The sequence below is a fragment of the Triturus cristatus genome, chromosome 7, assembly GCF_964204655.1.
Source record: "Triturus cristatus chromosome 7, aTriCri1.1, whole genome shotgun sequence".
In the NCBI taxonomy this organism is placed as follows: Eukaryota; Metazoa; Chordata; class Amphibia; order Caudata; family Salamandridae; genus Triturus; species Triturus cristatus.
The window spans coordinates 122,751,188-122,769,759 of record NC_140590.1 but is presented as its reverse complement, the minus strand read 5'-3'; the positions used below and the strand labels follow the sequence as shown (position 1 = coordinate 122,769,759).

General features: G+C 47.2%; 1 protein-coding gene across 1 annotated transcript in view; it reads right to left on the bottom strand.

Moving 5' to 3' along the window:
• Positions 1-2,305: 2,305 nt before the first annotated feature.
• Positions 2,306-18,572, bottom strand: part of LOC146809004 (urokinase plasminogen activator surface receptor-like) — a 49,890-nt gene continuing 33,623 nt past the window's right edge. The window contains exon 6 of the mRNA XM_085614814.1: positions 2,306-2,436. Coding sequence (XP_085470940.1) covers positions 2,306-2,436 — 131 coding nt within the window. The remainder of the gene's footprint in view (positions 2,437-18,572) is intronic.

The following is an 18,572-nucleotide window of genomic DNA, read 5'->3' as shown; positions in this document are numbered from 1 at the left end:
AGACCAGGATGGATATGGGAACAAACAGGAAAGTCCCACAAATATAAGTGCATTCTGTGTTGCACAAGTGTGGAAAATTGGTGTGGGGGACATTGGCCAGAGGTGGAGTAGAACATGGGGATGATCAGCTACAGAGTTGATCATCTGCACTTTTTAGAGTACTCTCTCAGAGGTGAGTGGGCCTTTTCTTGCTAGTCCTGAGAAGGAGCTGCTCAAGTTTGAGATAATACTGGGAAGTAAGGGATGTGGTTAGCTAGCCATGCAGCCTGCAACATATTTCAAGGTTTATCAGACAAATTAATAAGGATCAGCCATGGTATCCCTCTTTCAAATTCTCATTTGTCTCAGATACAATGTCAGTGGGAAGTTAAACCCCTTTGAAGTCTTGTTTATTGGTCAAACCTGCCCCATGCACCCAGCGGCTCCCACTGAGACCTCTGGGACCAAGTACATCACAAATGTTGGACAGTACTATAATAACTTGTTCTTAGGTTTTGATTAACCATATACATGTTCACTACAATGCTCATGGTGCCTGTCTTCTTTATGGCTCTTCTAAGTTCACCACTCAGGGCTGTATCCTTGCTCCAAAAATCCATCTCCTCTTTGTCTGCCCTCTCTGTACTGTCACAATCTACCATCCACATCATTTTATTTACTCTCTATAAGTGACATTACCTACTGGCGATAGCCAGTAGGTAGTTATAGTTAGGACCACGTTTCCATAGGAAAACCTCAACATTCTATTTTGAATAACTTTGGCGCCGGTCGACGAATCCTCGCGAATTTCTCAAAATAGGTGGGGCGCTACGCTCCGCTCCTACCCTGAAAGTCTCGGGGGGATTCGTCAAGCGGGGGCTGAGATAAAAGGGGGGTCCCAAAACACGTTTTTCCCATGCATTTTTCCATAGGACCTTTAGAACGAGCTACAGCCCGAATGGCTGAACAGAATTACTCAAAATTTGGCAGAGAGGTAGTCCCTAGGTCAAGGAAGTGCCTTTTGTAGGTTTGGTGTAAATCTGTTCAGTAGATTCTGAGAAAATAGCCTTTAAATCAATATATATATCTGAGCCAGCTTACGGTACGCTTACCGTACGCTTACGGTAAGCGTACGGTGGCGTGCGCGAGCGCGATTCTGATTGGCTCTTAGATCTTAGTAAACATTCGAATCGGCCGAAACCAGGAAGCGGCGGCCGCCATTTTGTCTCTCGCACTGAGAGAGATTTTTAAAATCGGAAGCCCAAAAACATGTAAAGGGGCTGTTTTGACAACTCCCTCCCACATAGTCATGTGGAGGGAGTCCCCAAACATCCCCCAAGTGCAAAAACGGTTTTATTTTTTTTTCGGCAATTTCACGGGGTACGCTTACCGTACGCTTACGGTAAGCGTACGGTAAAAAAATAAAAATAAAAAAAACACTATCCACACTTACCCCACCCCCTGTGCTTTTGGTGGCCGAAGGCCACCAAATGTGCTGGGCTTATTACAATGGAAAAAAACACTATCCACACTTACCCCACCCCCTGTGCTTTTGGTGGCCGTAGGCCACCAAATGTACAGGGCTTATTATAAGGGAAAAAAACTTAGACTTTAAAAAACCGTACTAATTCACTGAAAAAACCATAGGTTTCACACACGTTATAGTTAGGAATTAGCATTTAAAAAACCTTGCAAATTCACTGAAAAAACCATAGGTTTCACACATGTTATAGTTAGTGGAAATTTTACTGATAAAAAACCAATGAAATTGCCCCGTTATAGTTAGCGCAGGCAACTATAACTCACGCGACCGCAATCCTCTGCTGATGACATATGTGTCTTTATGAAAAAAAAATATTTGTAATATATGTATAGCTAAAAATGTATGGAAGAAGACATGGGCAAATAAGTGTCTAAATACAGTATTAGCATCAGCAGAGGATTGCGGTCGCGTGAGTTATAGTTGCCTGCGCTAACTATAACGGGGCAATTGCATTGGTTTTTTATCAGTAAAATTTCCACTAACTATAACATGTGTGAAACCTATGGTTTTTTCAGTGAATATATATATACTTACATATAATAAATGCTCAAGGCTTCAATGTGCCTACAGGTGGAACCCAACCTACAGACAAAGCTGGCCCAATGGAAGTGGGATTGGCCCATAAACAGCATGGTGTATTTACAATGTGCATCACTTTGGCCAAATGTTTTGGAAGCCAGGATGGTGATAAGGAGATGTGGTTAGTTCAAATTGTGGTCCTTTTCATAAAACCTGACTCTCAGCATCCGATGGTTCCGGTGGCCACAGTGAATTAGGCCCATTTTAAACTTTATTGGAAGGAATACACTTTAACTCATAATGATATGATTTAGATGACACCATGCTGAGAAGTCCGACTTCACAGGCATCCTTGGAAGCACACCCTCTCACGCTATAACTTTTCACCGGCTTACCTGAAACACAAAGACAGCACACCTCAGTTTCCCATCCTCTAGTGTACTTTGTAAGTTGGTAAAACTGTAGAACTCTGCAAAACATGCATTGTTTGACTGGGTGAAATAGTGTGTGAGTATGAAAAGCTGTACATCACATAAACCTGCATGTTTGATGATTGAACTGAGACTTTTGTTTCTACAAAAAGAAGGCACCAAACAATTCACTTATTTCTGTTCAGTAATGATACTAAGAACTTCAGAGGAAAACATAATGTGCCATTTACTGCTCTTGGTGGGAACCTCATACGCAGATAGGTAATTTTCTCAGGGCGAAAATACCAGAATAAACTCTTGCTGCAATAAGGTAATAAGGCAATTCAGTATTATTCTATTCTATTTGTTCATTGTACTGCATTCTACATTCTTACAATCTTTAAGCTGACACATGTTTCGCTTGGTGTTTGGATTGATCGAATAAGCTTTCTGAAGGCTGAATTGGGCAATAAAACAAGAAACCAAACGTTGATACAGATGAAGAAGCTCATTCCAAAGTTAATCCTATTTTTTCTCAGGTATGCAGTAAGTATATTAGGGGCCTCATGTGCTTGACTAACAATACATTTTAAGAGCGTAACCTTCCACAGCAATAAGTCAGTACGGGTGCCCAACAGCCAGGATACTGACGTATAAGGATATCAGTGATGTATATTTTAGTGGAAAGACATCAGGTGCACTTAGAGGGGTAATAACTTGGTACATGGTTAACAAAGCATAACGTTTCATTTATGTATTGTAATACCATAGCTGCTGTGGCTGTTCAGGCTAGCATTTACTGAACCATTGTGTGTTGTCTGACTGTTAGCCCCATTGTACATATGGGAGCTCAACACATTTTTATCTTTTTTAGTTCACGGTAAGAAGAAGCAAATCTTGGGGGGACCCACTTTGGCTTACCAGGCAATCAAAAATAATAGGAAGAGCATCTCACACCAGTCTACAGACGACTACATGTTTGCCATCCCCCATGCCACAGCTGCTCCTACTGACTACCATATAACCATTGAAAACGGTGTGAGTGCAAGGCCTTGTTCTGATTGGTTGAATGCATTGTCAATCCGATTCTACAACAACAAGATCTTTCAACAGTTCTGATTGGGCATGCTTTCAACCAATTAGAAGTTATTTCATACAGTTAAAACCATTCTGATCTGGCTGTTAGTGGCTTTCTGTGTTTGGGTGCAAAAGCATTTTCTGCCTTTCACTAGTCTGCTCTTGTGGCATATTTTTTGCATTGTGATCTTGGTTCACAAGGAGGGTTCTACAAGAGAACCAGACTATGTTACATATATATTTTTGTCATGTAGGGAAGCATAATGTAAAGATCTTGATTGGAGGTATCTAGCTGCAGGATAGGTTAAAAAAAGAGAAGCCAAGTAACTGTATATGGCCCTGAAACATAAGATCTTCAATAACCAACACTTTCTCATAGGGAGCCTGTAAAGGAGAGGAAGATGGACAGAAATGCAAGTTTTCCTGCTCAGCCCCAGAATAAGCACTCTGGTTAAGTTGTAGTTTTTAGGGGAGATAGCTGACAATCCTACAAAACAGAATTGCAATAATCAAACCTAGCAATTATAAGAGCATGAAATAGATTTTTCTGGAGCAGCTCTGCAGGAATTGAGTAATTTTTCTGATTACTTTAAGCATAAAGAAGCAAGTGGTAAGCTTCTCAATATGTGCCACAAAGTTTGTCATCAAAAATAATGCAGAGAATAATTAGACAACAACTTGTCTGAGGACAATCATTTGGTAGACCCGCAAAACAAATCACCATGCCCATAATCCCCCACCTATACAATATAGTCAAATAGATTCTAGAGAGATACAAACACTGCATTGTTATTGAAGGCACTGCATTCCTCACAATTTCGGACGATTTAGCGGAAACATATGTTTTTTATTTCAATTGGCTGTAGTATTAAACTAGACCAGGTATTTTTTTTTATTCATTTATCACAAAACTTCACATCTCCATTATTCTCCTTCACTTAAATGGTAAACAGCATATGTGTTTGCACCAAAGTGACTTATTATAACTGTGATACAGTGGTCATGACTTTTAAACAGAATATGTCACGTACATCAGCATTCGGGTCCAATACTCTACTTACTAAACCTCAATACCTCACTTCCACCACATCTATAACAACTGCATAAAACAGCAGACACAATAGGCAACCTTCAAAAACTAAACACACAATAGGCAACCTTCAAAAACAGTACAGACTATCGGAAATCCTCTTAGATGAACTACTTTCATTACTTTCTGCAGTATATTTTCTGGTTTGCATCGCTATAAAACCAAAGCAATTAGACATAACTTCTCTTTACACCTATTAACCTTCTTACCTACGCTATGCCATCAAGTACTACACTCAGGAGCCGATTCCGATCTGGGTCAGAAAGCACTCCGACCGAGCCTGATCTGGAATCTTTTCCGACCGATCAGAGTCCTGCAGTCCGACCGAGCGAGTACGATGCGCACATATGTTGTCGGACTCGGTTCGGCCGAACTCCCATAGAAGTCAATGGCAGCCAGTTGTACGACGCGTTCATGCGCTCCCATTGACTGAATGGGTACGTCTCGAACAAGTGCGCCCCCTACAGTGGGTACGCGTCGGTGCCATCCACGCTGTACATGCCTGTGTGGGGGAGACCCATGTGTCTCCCCCTGTGTGCGAGTCGTGCAGCTGCGGGTGTCGGGGGTGCGACATGGACACCCGAAGTCCGACTCTGGGAACTTTTGCGAGCCGGACACTCCGGCTCGCACAGGCTGTCCGACGCGTTCATAGTACTGGCTCGGTCGTGAATCACATCCATTGCACGCCATGGTTAGCTTACGACCGAGACGTACGGAGCGGTTTGGACCCGGAAACAACTCAGTCGGTGAATTTCATGTAGCTCGCATCGTACTTGCTCGCTCGTACAGCTGTACGAGTCGGCCAGAAAACACGCGTACGGCTCGTAGTTTTTCTGGCCGGATCGGGTTCGGTGACCTTCCGACCCGGATTGGAATCAGACCCTCAGTACTTGGCTGCTTCATCGAGCACTATCTCAGTACTTTATGTCTGCTCACCCTTCTTGAGCTCCATCGCACCCTTTCAGTCCACAAAACACAGAGGGGCATATTTACAAGAAGATATCGCCGCCAGAACATCACTTTTAGCGATGTTCTGGTGGTGATATGCCCTTCTCTATATTTACAAAGTGGCATTAAGCCACTTTTTGTGGCTTAACGCTGCCTTGTAAATAAGGTCCCTTTAGACGCATCACTTAGCATGAAAGGGGCATGCAATGGGTGTATCTGTGGGCGTTCTACTACAACATCCATTGCTTTTGACGGTGCCCCAGATTTACAGGGGGGTGTAAATCTGAGGTTGTGCCAAAAACTAACCCCATTCAAGAGCAGGCATTAGAATGGAGAAACGAGGAGAAATACTTTTATTTCCCCTCTTTTTTGCTTTTTCTATGTGTGCTGCATTCTGCAGCACACATTGAAATAGCCCCCACGTGTACGTCAAAAATCGTGAGCAAGAGAACACAATGCATGGTCTGGTAACACTTCTGAAAATTCTGTATGAGGTCCTCAAATTCCTAATCCTCAGGTTGCAGCAAATCCACTTCCTTCTGATGCTTTGGTATGTTGAACAGAAAAATATGACATGCTCAGCCGATTTGGCCATCTGAGGGCAGAACAGGCAGAATCTGTCACAATCACTAGAGTGACAATTCCATTTGACTGTAAAAGAGCAAATAGGCACAATCCCCTTGCAAATTTACCATAGAAAGGCTTTACAAGGGGGCGGGGGGGGGGGGTGGGGGGGTTCAATCTTATCCAAGAATGCTTCCAGATGGCAGATGGTAATCTACTTTGAACTCTAAAAAGGAAACAGTAAGAGACCCGCCCATAAGAGGGTATTGAATTTGGTTGTCAGTATAATGCCAACAGATGCCTTTTAGCTCAGATGGAAAACCAAAGATTTTTGTATCCAATCTGGCCCAGCCAATCTTTCGTTATCCGAAGCCAGGCAATCCTACATGTCATCTATGGCCATGTGAAATGTCACGGGCTCTGGAGTCTCAGCCAGCACAAAAGCCATCTTAACCCAGCTGTGTCATTGATGCATCTAATGCCATAATCTAGATGCAGGGGTACATGCAGGTGCTAGCTAGTAAGCTACATAGGTTCCTCATAAAAATGATTTTCTATAATCTCTAAGGGGCAGATTTATGAGCCCCTTGCGCCACTTTTGCGTCACTTTTAACATGGGAAAAGTGACGCAAAAGTGGCGCAAGGGACTCATAAATCTGCCCCTAAGGGTATAGTGTCTTGGAAGCCCAAAAGCTCTCCACCGTACAGAGTGGCTCTTAGTGCTTGTCTTTTGTCGATTTCAAGGGCTGGAGCCACCGGGTGAAAAAAGGAGCTGCAGTGAGCCCTCAAAATACCCCCACAATGTATTTTGAGCCCTCTTATCTGAATATGGGATAACCAATCAAATCTATGGTGAGCATAACCCCCAGATAATCGAATATCTGAACTCTCTCAAGAGCCACTCCACTGAGAGTTGGGTTTGCATGGGTAGTTGGACAGGGGTTGAAAACCATGGGGCAGATCTATATTGGAGATGCGCCACTTTTACGCCGCCGTTGCGTCACTTTTGTGACGCAGCGGTGGTGTAAACCCTGCGCCACGTTGCGCCATATTTACATCGTGACGCATCTATGGAGATGCGTCACGATGTAAAGCCCTGCGCCACGTAAAACCTGCGTCAGGTTTCACGTGGGCGTGTTGACAGTGGGGGGGGGCGTTCCGTCGCAGGAACGCCCCTGAAAAGTGACTCAGTCAAATTTATAAGATTTGACTGAGTCACTTTCCCAACGCTGATGCGCCAAAACCCTGCGCCTGCTTGAAGCAGGCGTAAAGCTTGACGCACCATGTTAGGGATAGGGTAGGTTGGAACAATGCTGGAGTTGCGTCGCGCTTGCGACGCAACTGAAGCACTGCGCCAACCTTACGCCATCGGATGCGTCACGCATCTGTTTATTCCTGTGCCATGATGCGCCGCATTGTAAATGCGGTGCATCATGTGTGGCGCAAGGGTAAACTTGCGTGACGCATCATTCCTGGCGCATCCTTGCTGATTTGCAGGGATGCGCCAGGAAACATAAATCTGCCCCCATGTATTTTGTCTTGCTGAGGTTAATCTTCAGCGTCAGCTGCTTGCAGAAGGACCCAAAACAATCCGGAAGACTCTAGACCCCTATAGGGAATTCAATAATAAAATGGTATTGCCTGAAATCAATATGGTTGGGATCTTGGTAAATTGGTAAATTGGTAAATCTGACCAAAAGTCTCTTGGAACAGGCAGATGTCAAATTTATCTGTTGAAAGACCCAAATCAGGGGTCTCAAGTTTTCACACTAAGCCAGCAACATTCCAGGTGACAATCTTATGGGTGTGCAGGAGCGGTGCAGTGTCGCCCAAAACGTGAGACTCCAAGGCTATTTGGGATAAAAGCGGAGGCTCAACAGAACTAAGGGAGAGCGTGCACACTCCAGAAGGAGTATGGGAAGAACATGTGGGATTAGTGGGGGGCGGCTGCACCTTGGTGGGAAGGAAGTTGGAGACTAGTAGCCAGAATATTGCTATTGCTGGTAGACAGACCAGAGCATCAGTCTAAACTATCCAGGTTAGAGAGAGGAAGAAATCTGTTGGAGGTTGAGACTGAAAACCCATCCCCAGCAGCAACCCTGGAGGGCAAGGGCTTGGATACCACCATTTTCCTGGGAGAAACATGCTTATAAGAAAAAGCCATGTGGACAAGGTTAATGTTGTCTCTCACTAAACGGGCCATATCCCCTCTCTTGACCAACCACTGTGCCAGACCACGGTTCCTACAATTGATAATACAATCCTCTCTAATGTTTTTGGGTGTGGGTGATGAGCTCAACCTCCTTACCAATTGGATGTCATAATACTCAGGGATTTTGAAATTCGTATGACTGATCAACCAATGACATACCTTATTTTTATGGTACCCATAAGAATCTTCATGGCATCCCTGGGGTGGGGGAACTCCAGTTAGAATGACCACATAGGGACAGCAGTTAGGGGGAGGCTCAGGCAGGACTGAGGCTGAGGGGCGTATCTTGAATCTGCGAGTTAGGCCCTTATCGATGTGCCCTGTACAGGGCACCCAATCCTAAAGTTTGAACCCCTGAATCATCTGCCCCTCATACTCCTGACTGTGGGGGGCACAAATCACCTCAAACTTGGGAGGACTGGTCAGGACCTACGCTATCCAGTAACCTTGAGGGGACAGCTGAAGGAGTACTATTATCAACAGAGGTAGGCAACTGTGGCTGTGCAGAAAACTGTCAACCTGAGGCAATGTTTAAAGAAGAAATCAACAGGCTAACATTATGTTCATGGTTACAAATCTCATCCAACTAGGGAGAAATACATGCATGCAGAGAAGACGAACATCTGTCCAAAATGCAATCCCTGTCGAAAGGTGGCGGTACAACATCCTCAGCTGTAGGTTTAATTGAAGCCTGCCCAGACAGCAGCAAGGGGGGTATTGCGACCAGTACTACGACTGAAACTGAATTGTAATTTAGCATGTCCCCCAGCCTTCGTTTTATACTTCCTTTTGGAGCTAGGTTCACTGTCACTGATTTGCATACCGTCTGGATTGCAGAAACATGCAGAGGGCAGGGCAGCCATCTGGTCTGTAGCCATATCCACCATTAATCCAGGTAGAATGATGGGACCTGTGGATGGACATGCCGAGGAAGCTAGAAGATAACCAGAGGCAACTCCAAAATCTAGAGAGAGATTCCTTTCGGTCAGGTCTATTTCCTTTGAAACAACATTGACAACACAAATACAAAAAAGACTCCAGAAGTATAGACCCTGTCCCTTACAATTTTCTTTTTGCCCATTATTCTTGCCCCGCTATGAAAGGACCTCAAGAAAATTTGGGGTAGGAGTGAAAAGAAGGTGCTAAGTGCACCGGAGCCGACAACCACCTAGAGATAGCACAGCCAGGGCACTACATGACAACAACAGGAGGGTCAGCAAGCAAATGAAAGAAAATAGGCCTGGTCTCTTCTTTCGCTATGAGACTCTCCCCGCTCCCGGGCCCCGCCTTGCACTGGAAATGTCTGGGGGAAATAGTCCCACCCCAAACTGGTGCAGAGACAAAAAGTTTAGCATTATGTCCAACCCCCACTAGCCTGTGTCTACATAGTCTTGGAAACTTTAAATGGAATTATAGCTAAGGAGTTTCTGGTGGGGGGATAGGATGAGCAGCGTAATCTGAAGGCAGCATCAAATCCCCCTCCCCAGCGGCTGCCTTAAAACATAAATGTGCGATTCTTTAATTGTAATTTTTAAAGAATCGCTATTAAAGAATCGCCTATGAATGTAGGAACATTGCTTAATTGTGACTTGCAAATTGCGAGTCTCAATTAAGTAATTGCTACCCATTCATTCCTATGGGCCTAGAGGCCGATAGGAATCAACAGAAATTGCATGCTCAATTTGGGAGTACCAAATAGGTACTTGCAAATTGCGCATGCAATTTCAAGGGTGCAAGGGTGCCAAAAAGACACCCTGTTGCACCCCTGAAAATTGCCATGTGACCACATGTTGCACACACACATGCAACAAGGGCATGTGTGTGTGTAACATGTAACTTTGTGCATTTTTCAAATTTTTAGCGAATTACCGTCCAGTTTCATTGAACGGTAATTTGTGACCCACTAATAGCGAAATCGCAATTTCAATTTGCTTCATGCATTGCATTTAAGGAATTGCAATTTGCGATTCCTTAAATGCAATAGTAATTTAAGTAATCGCAAGTTTTGCAATTACTGACATTGCGATTTTTGCATTTGGGATGATGTATCCCAAATGCACAAATGCCGGTCGCAAAGGGACAGATTCTGCTAATTTGTCCATTTCCGACCGTTATAAGCTAATGGGATTCAATAAATGGAAAAGCGTTCCTGCACTCATGCGAACAAGAGCACGCAAACAAGTTTCCTTTCCCATGGCCACTCGGGCAAGTAAATAATGAAGGGGCCATAAAACACACAGGGCAGTGTAGTTACAGTACCTGCATGAGTTCCAGATGTCCCAGCGGGTTCAGGCAGGTAGATGGGCCAAGTTTAAAAAACCTAGAGGGGCGCCCAGCCCATCCTCCTCTGTGTGGATGGGCTCGCCCTTGGCATGGGCTCTGCCCGGTCACAACCCATGCGTGTTCCGTGCCAAAGGCTCAGGTGCAACACTTTTGTAGCGCAGATTATCGGGCAGCCCAGCCCCTCTCTGAGCGTTGGCATTCTGACAGCTCGGGGATCTCTGGGACTGAAGGTCCTTTCCAGGAATGCAGTGATGTTCAAAATGGCAGGGGGCTCTGTACCCCCACACACAGCAGCAGTAGTCCTCTACTACTATTACCCCTACTCCTAGGTATATATAGTTTCCTTCTGATTCAACGGCATTTACCACTACCACAATTTTATCACTACCAAAGCTATGCATAAAATCCTAAATCTATGTAAAATGCCTTCTAATTCCACTTCCCAGAGAGATTTGCTTCTGCACAGAGGTCCTTTCAGCAAGTCAAGGTTGTAATTAACTAATTCGTTATCAGGAATTTGGGCTACTGTATTAATACTTTAGTGACCCTTCTTTATCACTTACTCACCACTAGAGCACTATGTATGAGTATGTGTGACTTACTATTGAAGTACCTCCCGCTTACTCATGAATTTCACAAGTGAACCAAGATTACCCCTGGCATTCTCCTGGAATTAAGGAGTGCAACAAGTGTAATCACATCAACATCTTTGTGAATTGGGCACCTCTACCTTCACACGATTGCCAAGCTGACGGGCTCTTCGTTAAGAACAGGGCCCTCCCTCTACAAACTACTTGCAATAGTTCTCAAAGCCGTTTATGGTAATCCCAAAATGTTCTTTCTCATGTCAAATATATCTCTTCCTACAACTTAATATCAGCTCATCATTGCTTCACAACCGCAAATAGACTCCCCCCTGCACGTCTAGGTTTGGTCCTTCTGGGATCAAAACACCTGAATACTCTTCCACTTGCCGTTGGGCCAGCCCAACAGGACAGGAGTTCAAAAGTCATGTGCTTAACTGTTTATGCAGCCAGGCTTCAAATGGGCTGGGTCCCTTCAGCTCTCGGACCCGATAGTATTTTAGAACAGACATTGAAACGGGTTCCTATCAGGGCCTATATTCATACCCTTGACTTCCATGGGATTTCTGAACAATAAATGTAATAAAATTTGAGGTAATCTATGTCAGTGATTCAGTTCTGGTTTATATTTCACAGCTTGTCCTGAATCTTGTACTTCATTAGTATTAGCTATTTCCAGGATCTTGGTTTTCTGTATTTATTTGTAGCATATTGCTCTTATATGGTGCATGCTTTGGACTAAGCCATCTTCAGGTGTCTATAACAGCCGCGACTGAGAGCTCTGGACTTGAGACTAAAAGCAGTGTGAGTTTCTCTCAATGCCTGTCATTGGGATGTTCGGAATACATGGTAAACCAATCCCTGGCTTTTCTCCACACAAACAACCATTAACAAAGCCAACAGTCTTGTCTAGTTTTATGTGTTTTATGTTGTTGTATTATTATATGGGATAAAATAACAAAAAGCTCAGAGAGAAACCAAAAGGCTGGTTGGGTGGTACAAACACAGATAAATGGTTTGTGTTTAAGTCACGGCTATAATTGCGAAGGCCACGCCCCTTGCAGAGATCCCCCCTGTGAGAAGTTGGCCTGATATGTAGTGCTCACTATTCTAGTGATCACTGTGTATCATTCCAAACGACCCTTATTGATGATTGGTTGTAAGTCAACCTTTTAGACCAGCTATCCTAGTAGCGTGGATACGAGCAGTCTTAGGCTAAACTCTAGAGGGCGTGTTAAGCCAGCTGTTTACCATCACATATACCCCTTGAACACCAAGTGAAAGGACACCACACAAGTTGTTATGAAAATAAAGGATATTTATTTATAACAAGACTACCCTGGCTCTTTATGAGTCAGGGAGCTAAGCACACTACAAAACTCTTAGGAAAATACTTCAGTTGCACAATTTAAACAAATGCCCGAGGGGCACGAGAAACCATCTACACTAACAGTGAAATGCGAATGGTTAGAGTCTGGAGGTACTGATTCCGGAGTGATCCGATCAGTGGGACTAAACGAAAAAGGAACTGGACACTTGTAGAGCGAACCTGCGATGGAGCACCGAGATGCTCGAGTTACCTAGCCCGGAGGCTGCGGCTGCGTGAAGTTCGGCAAGATGTCGGGAGTCCTCGTGTAGTCTCAGGAGCCTGAAAGAAGAAGTTGCTGGCAGGCGACCAGTGACGATGTTCAGAGCGATCCAAGCCTGGATCGGTGATGAAGGAAACCTGAAAGCAGAGGGGACTCAGTTCTCAACCGCTAGCCAGCGATCGTGTGGGTACCAGGAGGGTACCGGCTGAAGTCACCTCGACCAGGTGAGTGGGTGACGTCGGACTCGGCTGTTCCTCGGACCAGGAGGCGCGGCGGCGACCAGGATGGAGGGCGAGCTGTCCCACGAAGGTGTCTGCTGTCGATGATGCTGGGCCCAGGAAGGGGCAGCGGATCTTGGCAGTGGCAACCCAAGCGGGGGAGTCAAGATGGCGTCGGGAGTGGACCAGGAGGGTCCGGGGTACTCTTCTGTTGAAGGGGAGCAAGAGCCAGTCTGGAGCAACCAGACTAGTGATGAAACAAACGTGGTGCGTCGTGAAGAGGGCCACAAGCCGGTCGGCCAGTGCTCGGACAACGCGGTGAACAGCAAGGAGCGGAAGGGCCCCCACGCAGATCTCGTGGATGCTGGGGAGACAGACTTCGAAGCTGGAGCTGCTCAGGGTTTAGGGCTTCTCAAACCCTAGGTGCACTCACTCGAGGGTCCCTCGGTGGGCGTGCTAGATAAGCGTCATGCAGGTTCTGAGGATAGCCGGTCCCGCAGGTCTCGTCACACCTACGACTCTCAGCTGAGCTGATGAGGTAGGTAAAAGGTCAGAGATGTCAGGGAACTCGGGTCTCGTCGAGCTGGGCAGTCTTGATCCGTAGGAGAGACTTACAGCAAACCGCAAGCGCTTAGATGGTGCCTGCTGTTGCAGGGTGGCTACTCCTTAGCCACAAGGGAGAGTCTTCAGAAATAGTCAAGAGTTCCTTTCGTGGAAAGTGGTTCGTGATTCGGAGTTATCCGATTATCTGATTATCCAATTTGGGAAGGGGACGCGCTCCTACCTTTATTCTAAGAAAAGGGGCTGGCCCGTGACTAGGTTCTACCTATGGGTGGAGCCAGGAGGGGGGTGGTTACACCCCTATCCTTTGTCCGGCTTCGCGCCAGCTCAGGGGCTGGTGTGCCCCCGAAACTGGTTTGAGCTGGGCTATGCACAGTGAGCACCGGGGTGCCACTGGCGATCACCTTCCTTTCAGCCCTGCCTACCTGGGATACACAAACCCTGTCTGGGACGGTGCTAACACCGCCCTCGACAGGAAACCCTTTGTCCAAGCTCCCCTTGCTGGAAGGTCCCCCAGCAGCGGGAGGTCAGACTTGTGTCTGGTGGCAGCATCCATTTTGTGATGCTGAGGCTTAAGTCAACTTTAACCGGGGTTCAAGGTTACTTCCATGTCGTGTCCCTCTAAAAGGGGGGGAATGCCAACCCCGTCACCAGGACTGGCGAGGGGTTCGTATTCCCATTCGTATGACACCTTACTCGACATGTGTAGGTGATGTGAGGCCAAAGTTAGCAAATAACCGCAAGGATTATAAGGCATTAAAAGTAGTTGGCCCGCGTCACCATGGAACGGCTATTAGGACTTGGTTCCGCAAGCCGTCGACGGGCTCAGCTCGCGCCAGAGCACCGTCCCACATGATTCCCTGCACTCTGCCTTCAGGATTGATAAGGCCTGCTATAGGAGTGACTGATAGGAATCCATGTGTCCATTTTAGGGTTTAGGTGTAGGAATACTACACCTACAGCAACGGGTGATTACACCACGTGGCCCCAGCTGTCGTGCAGCCAGTTGTGTCAGATTTGGGCGTCCATTCCAGGGGTGGCATAATACATGCTTCAGCCCCGGGTAGGCCCTGGGTACACCGATGCCCTGGATACCTGTGGTATGCTGAGACAGGGACTGACAAGGCGGCCCAGTTCCAATTAGTGGATGCACCTAACGTACATGTGTGTTAATTTCGAGAGAGAACAGCTAGGCTGTGGGTCTGATTGGCAGGCCCACAGCCGGAGAAAGTCGTAAACCAATGAAGCAAAAGCAAAAAATCTGGGTGATCATAGGATTGCAGATAGGGGTGGGCGGAATTTGCGGAATTAACCTTCGCAAATTATCGCGAGAATGTTTAAAATTATCGCAAACAAGCAGAAATATCGCAAAGATGCGGAAGTTTTTTTCCGGCATGTTCGCGAGATTTTCTGCATGGTTGCGGGTCGCCAACTTACCCATGTGGTTGCTTGCGGGCGCGGCCATCTTGTTTTGAGTTGTTCTCGCGGTGCATGATCGCGAGAAGAAAGACGTGATCGCGCGACGCATGACGTCACTGCGGGCGCGAACTGTCGCGAGACAGCGCAAATGGCTAAAAACAATACAACATCTCATGGAGAACGCGACCGGATCAAGAAAACTTGTCGGCGAACGCAGGGATTCAGGTAAGGCGATCGCGCGCGCGCGAGAATGTATCATTTTACAGCGCGAGCAAGAAACAAATTATCGCCAAGCTGCGGAAACCGGAATTTTTGACATTTTCGCGCTCTCCGCGGAACGCAAAAATGTCAAATTATCGCAATTTCCGCGAACGGAACGAAATTTTTGCCCAGGCCTAATTGCAGACCCTACTCTCCTACATGACCCCCCCCCAAACTTTGGGACAATAAGCTAACCTTGACCAGGTGAGTCTTCTTGCTCTAAGTGGAAATACCTGGAGAGCCCATCTGCATTGCCATGATCAGTGCCAGGTCTATGCTCCACTGTGAAGTCCATCCCCTGTAGGGAAATGGACCACCTAAGTAGTTTGGGGTTTTCACCCTTCATTTGATTTAGCCACAAGAGGGGCTTATGGTCGGTCTGAATCTTGAAGTGAGTGCCAAACAAGTATGGCCTCAACTTCTTCAGGGCCCAAACCACAGCAAAGGCCTCCCTCTCAATAGCTGACCAATTCTTCTCTCTGGGGGTCAGCCTCCTGCTAATAAAAGCTATGGGCTGGTCATGACCATCAAAATTCAGTTGCGATAGAACAGCTCCCACACCCAGCTCCGAAGCGTCTGTTTGGACAATGAATGGTTTGGAGTAGTCTGGACTCTTTAGGATAGGTGCTGTGCACATGGCCTGCTTTAGGTCATCGAATGCCTTCTGACAGCTTGCTGTCCACTGAACTTTTTTTGGCATCTTTTTACTTGTCAGGTCGTTTAGCGGGGTCACAATGGATCCATAATTTCTGACAAATTTCCGGTAATAACCAGTCAGGCCCAAGAAAGCTCGAACCTGAGTCTGGGTGGTTGGAGGAGCCCAGTCCTGGATGGCCTGTATTTTGCTCTCCAATGGTTGAACCTGGCCTCCACCTACAAGGTGGCCCAGGTATACAACCTGTGTCTGCCCTATCTGGCACTTGGTGGCCTTGATATTGAGGCCTGCCTTCTGCAGGGCCTCTAACACTTTCCTCAGGTGGACCAGGTGATCCTCCCAGGTGGAGCTAAAGACAGCGATATCGTCCAGATACGCCGCACAGAAGTCGTCCAACCCAGTGAGAACTCGATTCACCAGCCTTTGGAAGGTGGCAGGTGCATTTTTCAAACCAAAGGGCATTACCACGAACTGATAATGCCCACCCGGGGTAGAAAATGCTGTTTTGGGCTTGGCCTCCTCAGCTAACCTGATTTGCCAATACCCAGCTGTCAGGTCAAACGTACTTAAGTAGTTGGCCGAGGCCAACCGGTCGATAAGTTCGTCTGCTCTTGGTATCGGGTGGGCGTCAGTCTTAGTGACCGCATTGAGACCTCTGTAGTCCACGCAAAACCTCATCTCTTTCTTACCGCCCTGGGTGTGAGGTTTCGGCACGAGCACTACGGGACTAGCCCAGGGGCTGTCCGAGGGTTCAATGACTCCCAGCTCCAACATATTCTGCACCTCTGTCTTGATGCAGTCTCTGACATGATCAGGCTGCCGATAGATTTTACTCTTTACGGGCAGACTGTCCCCAGTGTCGACCTCATGGGTACACCACTTGGTCTGACTGGGTGTCAGAGAGAACATATGTCGAAAGGATTGAAGAACCTGTTTACAATCCTCTTGTTGATGTCCAGAGAGGCTGCCACAAAAGACAACACCATCTACGGATCCATCGTCAGGGTTCTGAGAGAGCAGGTCTGGGAGAGGGTCACTCTCCTCCTCCTGTCCCTCATCTGTGGCCATGAGCAAGCCCATGCCCTCCCTGTCGACATATGCCTTGAGCCTGTTTACATGGAGCACCCTGTGGGGGCTCCGGGGAGTTCCCAGGTCTACCAAGTAGGTGACCTCTCCCTTCTGCTCAATGATCGTGTGGGGCCCAGACCATTTGTCTTTGAGTGCTGCTGGGGCCACTGGCTCCAGCACCCACACCTTCTGTCCAGGCTGGTACACAGTCAGAACAGCCTTTTGGTCGTGCCAAGCTTTCTGTAATTCTTGGCTCGCCTCCAGGTTTTTAGACGCCTTTTCCATGTACTCCGCCATCCGCGAGCGGAGACCGAGCACATAGTCCACAATGTTTGATGCCGGCTTTCTGAGAGGTCTCTCCCATCCTTCCTTTACCAAACAAAGGGGTCCCCTTACAGGATGTCCGAACAGAAGCTCGAAAGGGCTGTAGCCAACCCCCTTCTGCGGGACCTCTCTGTAGGCGAACAAGAGGCAGGGTATCAGAACATCCCATCTCCGCCGAAGCTTTTCAGGTAGTCCGTGAATCATCCCTTTTAGGGTCCGGTTGAATCTCTCAACCAGCCCATTGCATTGTGGGTGATAGGGTGTGGTGAACTTGTAGTTGACACCACATTCCTTCCACATAGCAGTCAGATATCCCGACATGAAGTTTGCACCTCTGTCTGAGACGACCTCCTTAGGGAAGCCCACTCTGGAGAACACTCCAAGTAGGGCCCGTGCCACCACAGGTGCTGTAGTGGTCCTAAGGGGAATAGCTTCAGGATACCTGGTGGCGTGGTCCACCACCACCAGTATGAACTTGTGCCCTGATGCTGTCTGGGGTTCCATTGGTCCGACAATGTCGATCCCCACTCGTTCAAAGGGTACCCCCACCACTGGTAGTGGTATGAGGGGGGCCTTTGTCGTGCCACCTGACTTACCACTGGCTTGGCAAGTGACACAGGAGCGGCAAAACTCCTTCGTATCTTCGGACATGTGGGGCCAGTGAAAGTGTGGAACAATTCTGTCCCAAGTCTTATTCTGGCCTAAGTGACCTGCAAGGGGAATCTCGTGGGCCAAGGTGAGAAGGAAACCTCTCAGAGACAAGGGGATGACCAGCCTCCTGGTCGCACCAGGTTTGGGGTCTCTTGCCTCGGAGTACAGGAGTCCATCGTCCCAGTACACTTTGTGGGTACCTGTGGCGTTCCCTGCAGCCTCAGCAGCGGCCTGCTGTCTGAGGGGTTCAAGTGAGGGGCAGTCTAACTGTGCCTTCCCCAGGTCTTCCCTGGAGGGTCCCCCTGAGCCCAGAAACTCAACCTGACCAGGTTCAAGCTCTTGCGGCTCAGTTTCCCTCAGTTCTTTAAGGTCAGCCTCCTCGGAGACTTGATCCACGACCTGGGGGAAGGCGAAGCCTTACCCTTACTGCTCCTTTTCTTGGAAGGTGCCTGGTCCGTTCTTCCAGGATCCAGCACCTGTTCAGTGGGGCATCTTTTGGCCTGTGACCTGGTCACAGCAAGGACATGTGCTGGCAAGCCTAACATCTCCATGTGAGTCCTCTGCTCCACTTCTGACCATTGTGACGTTTCCAAATCATTGCCCAACAGACATTCTAC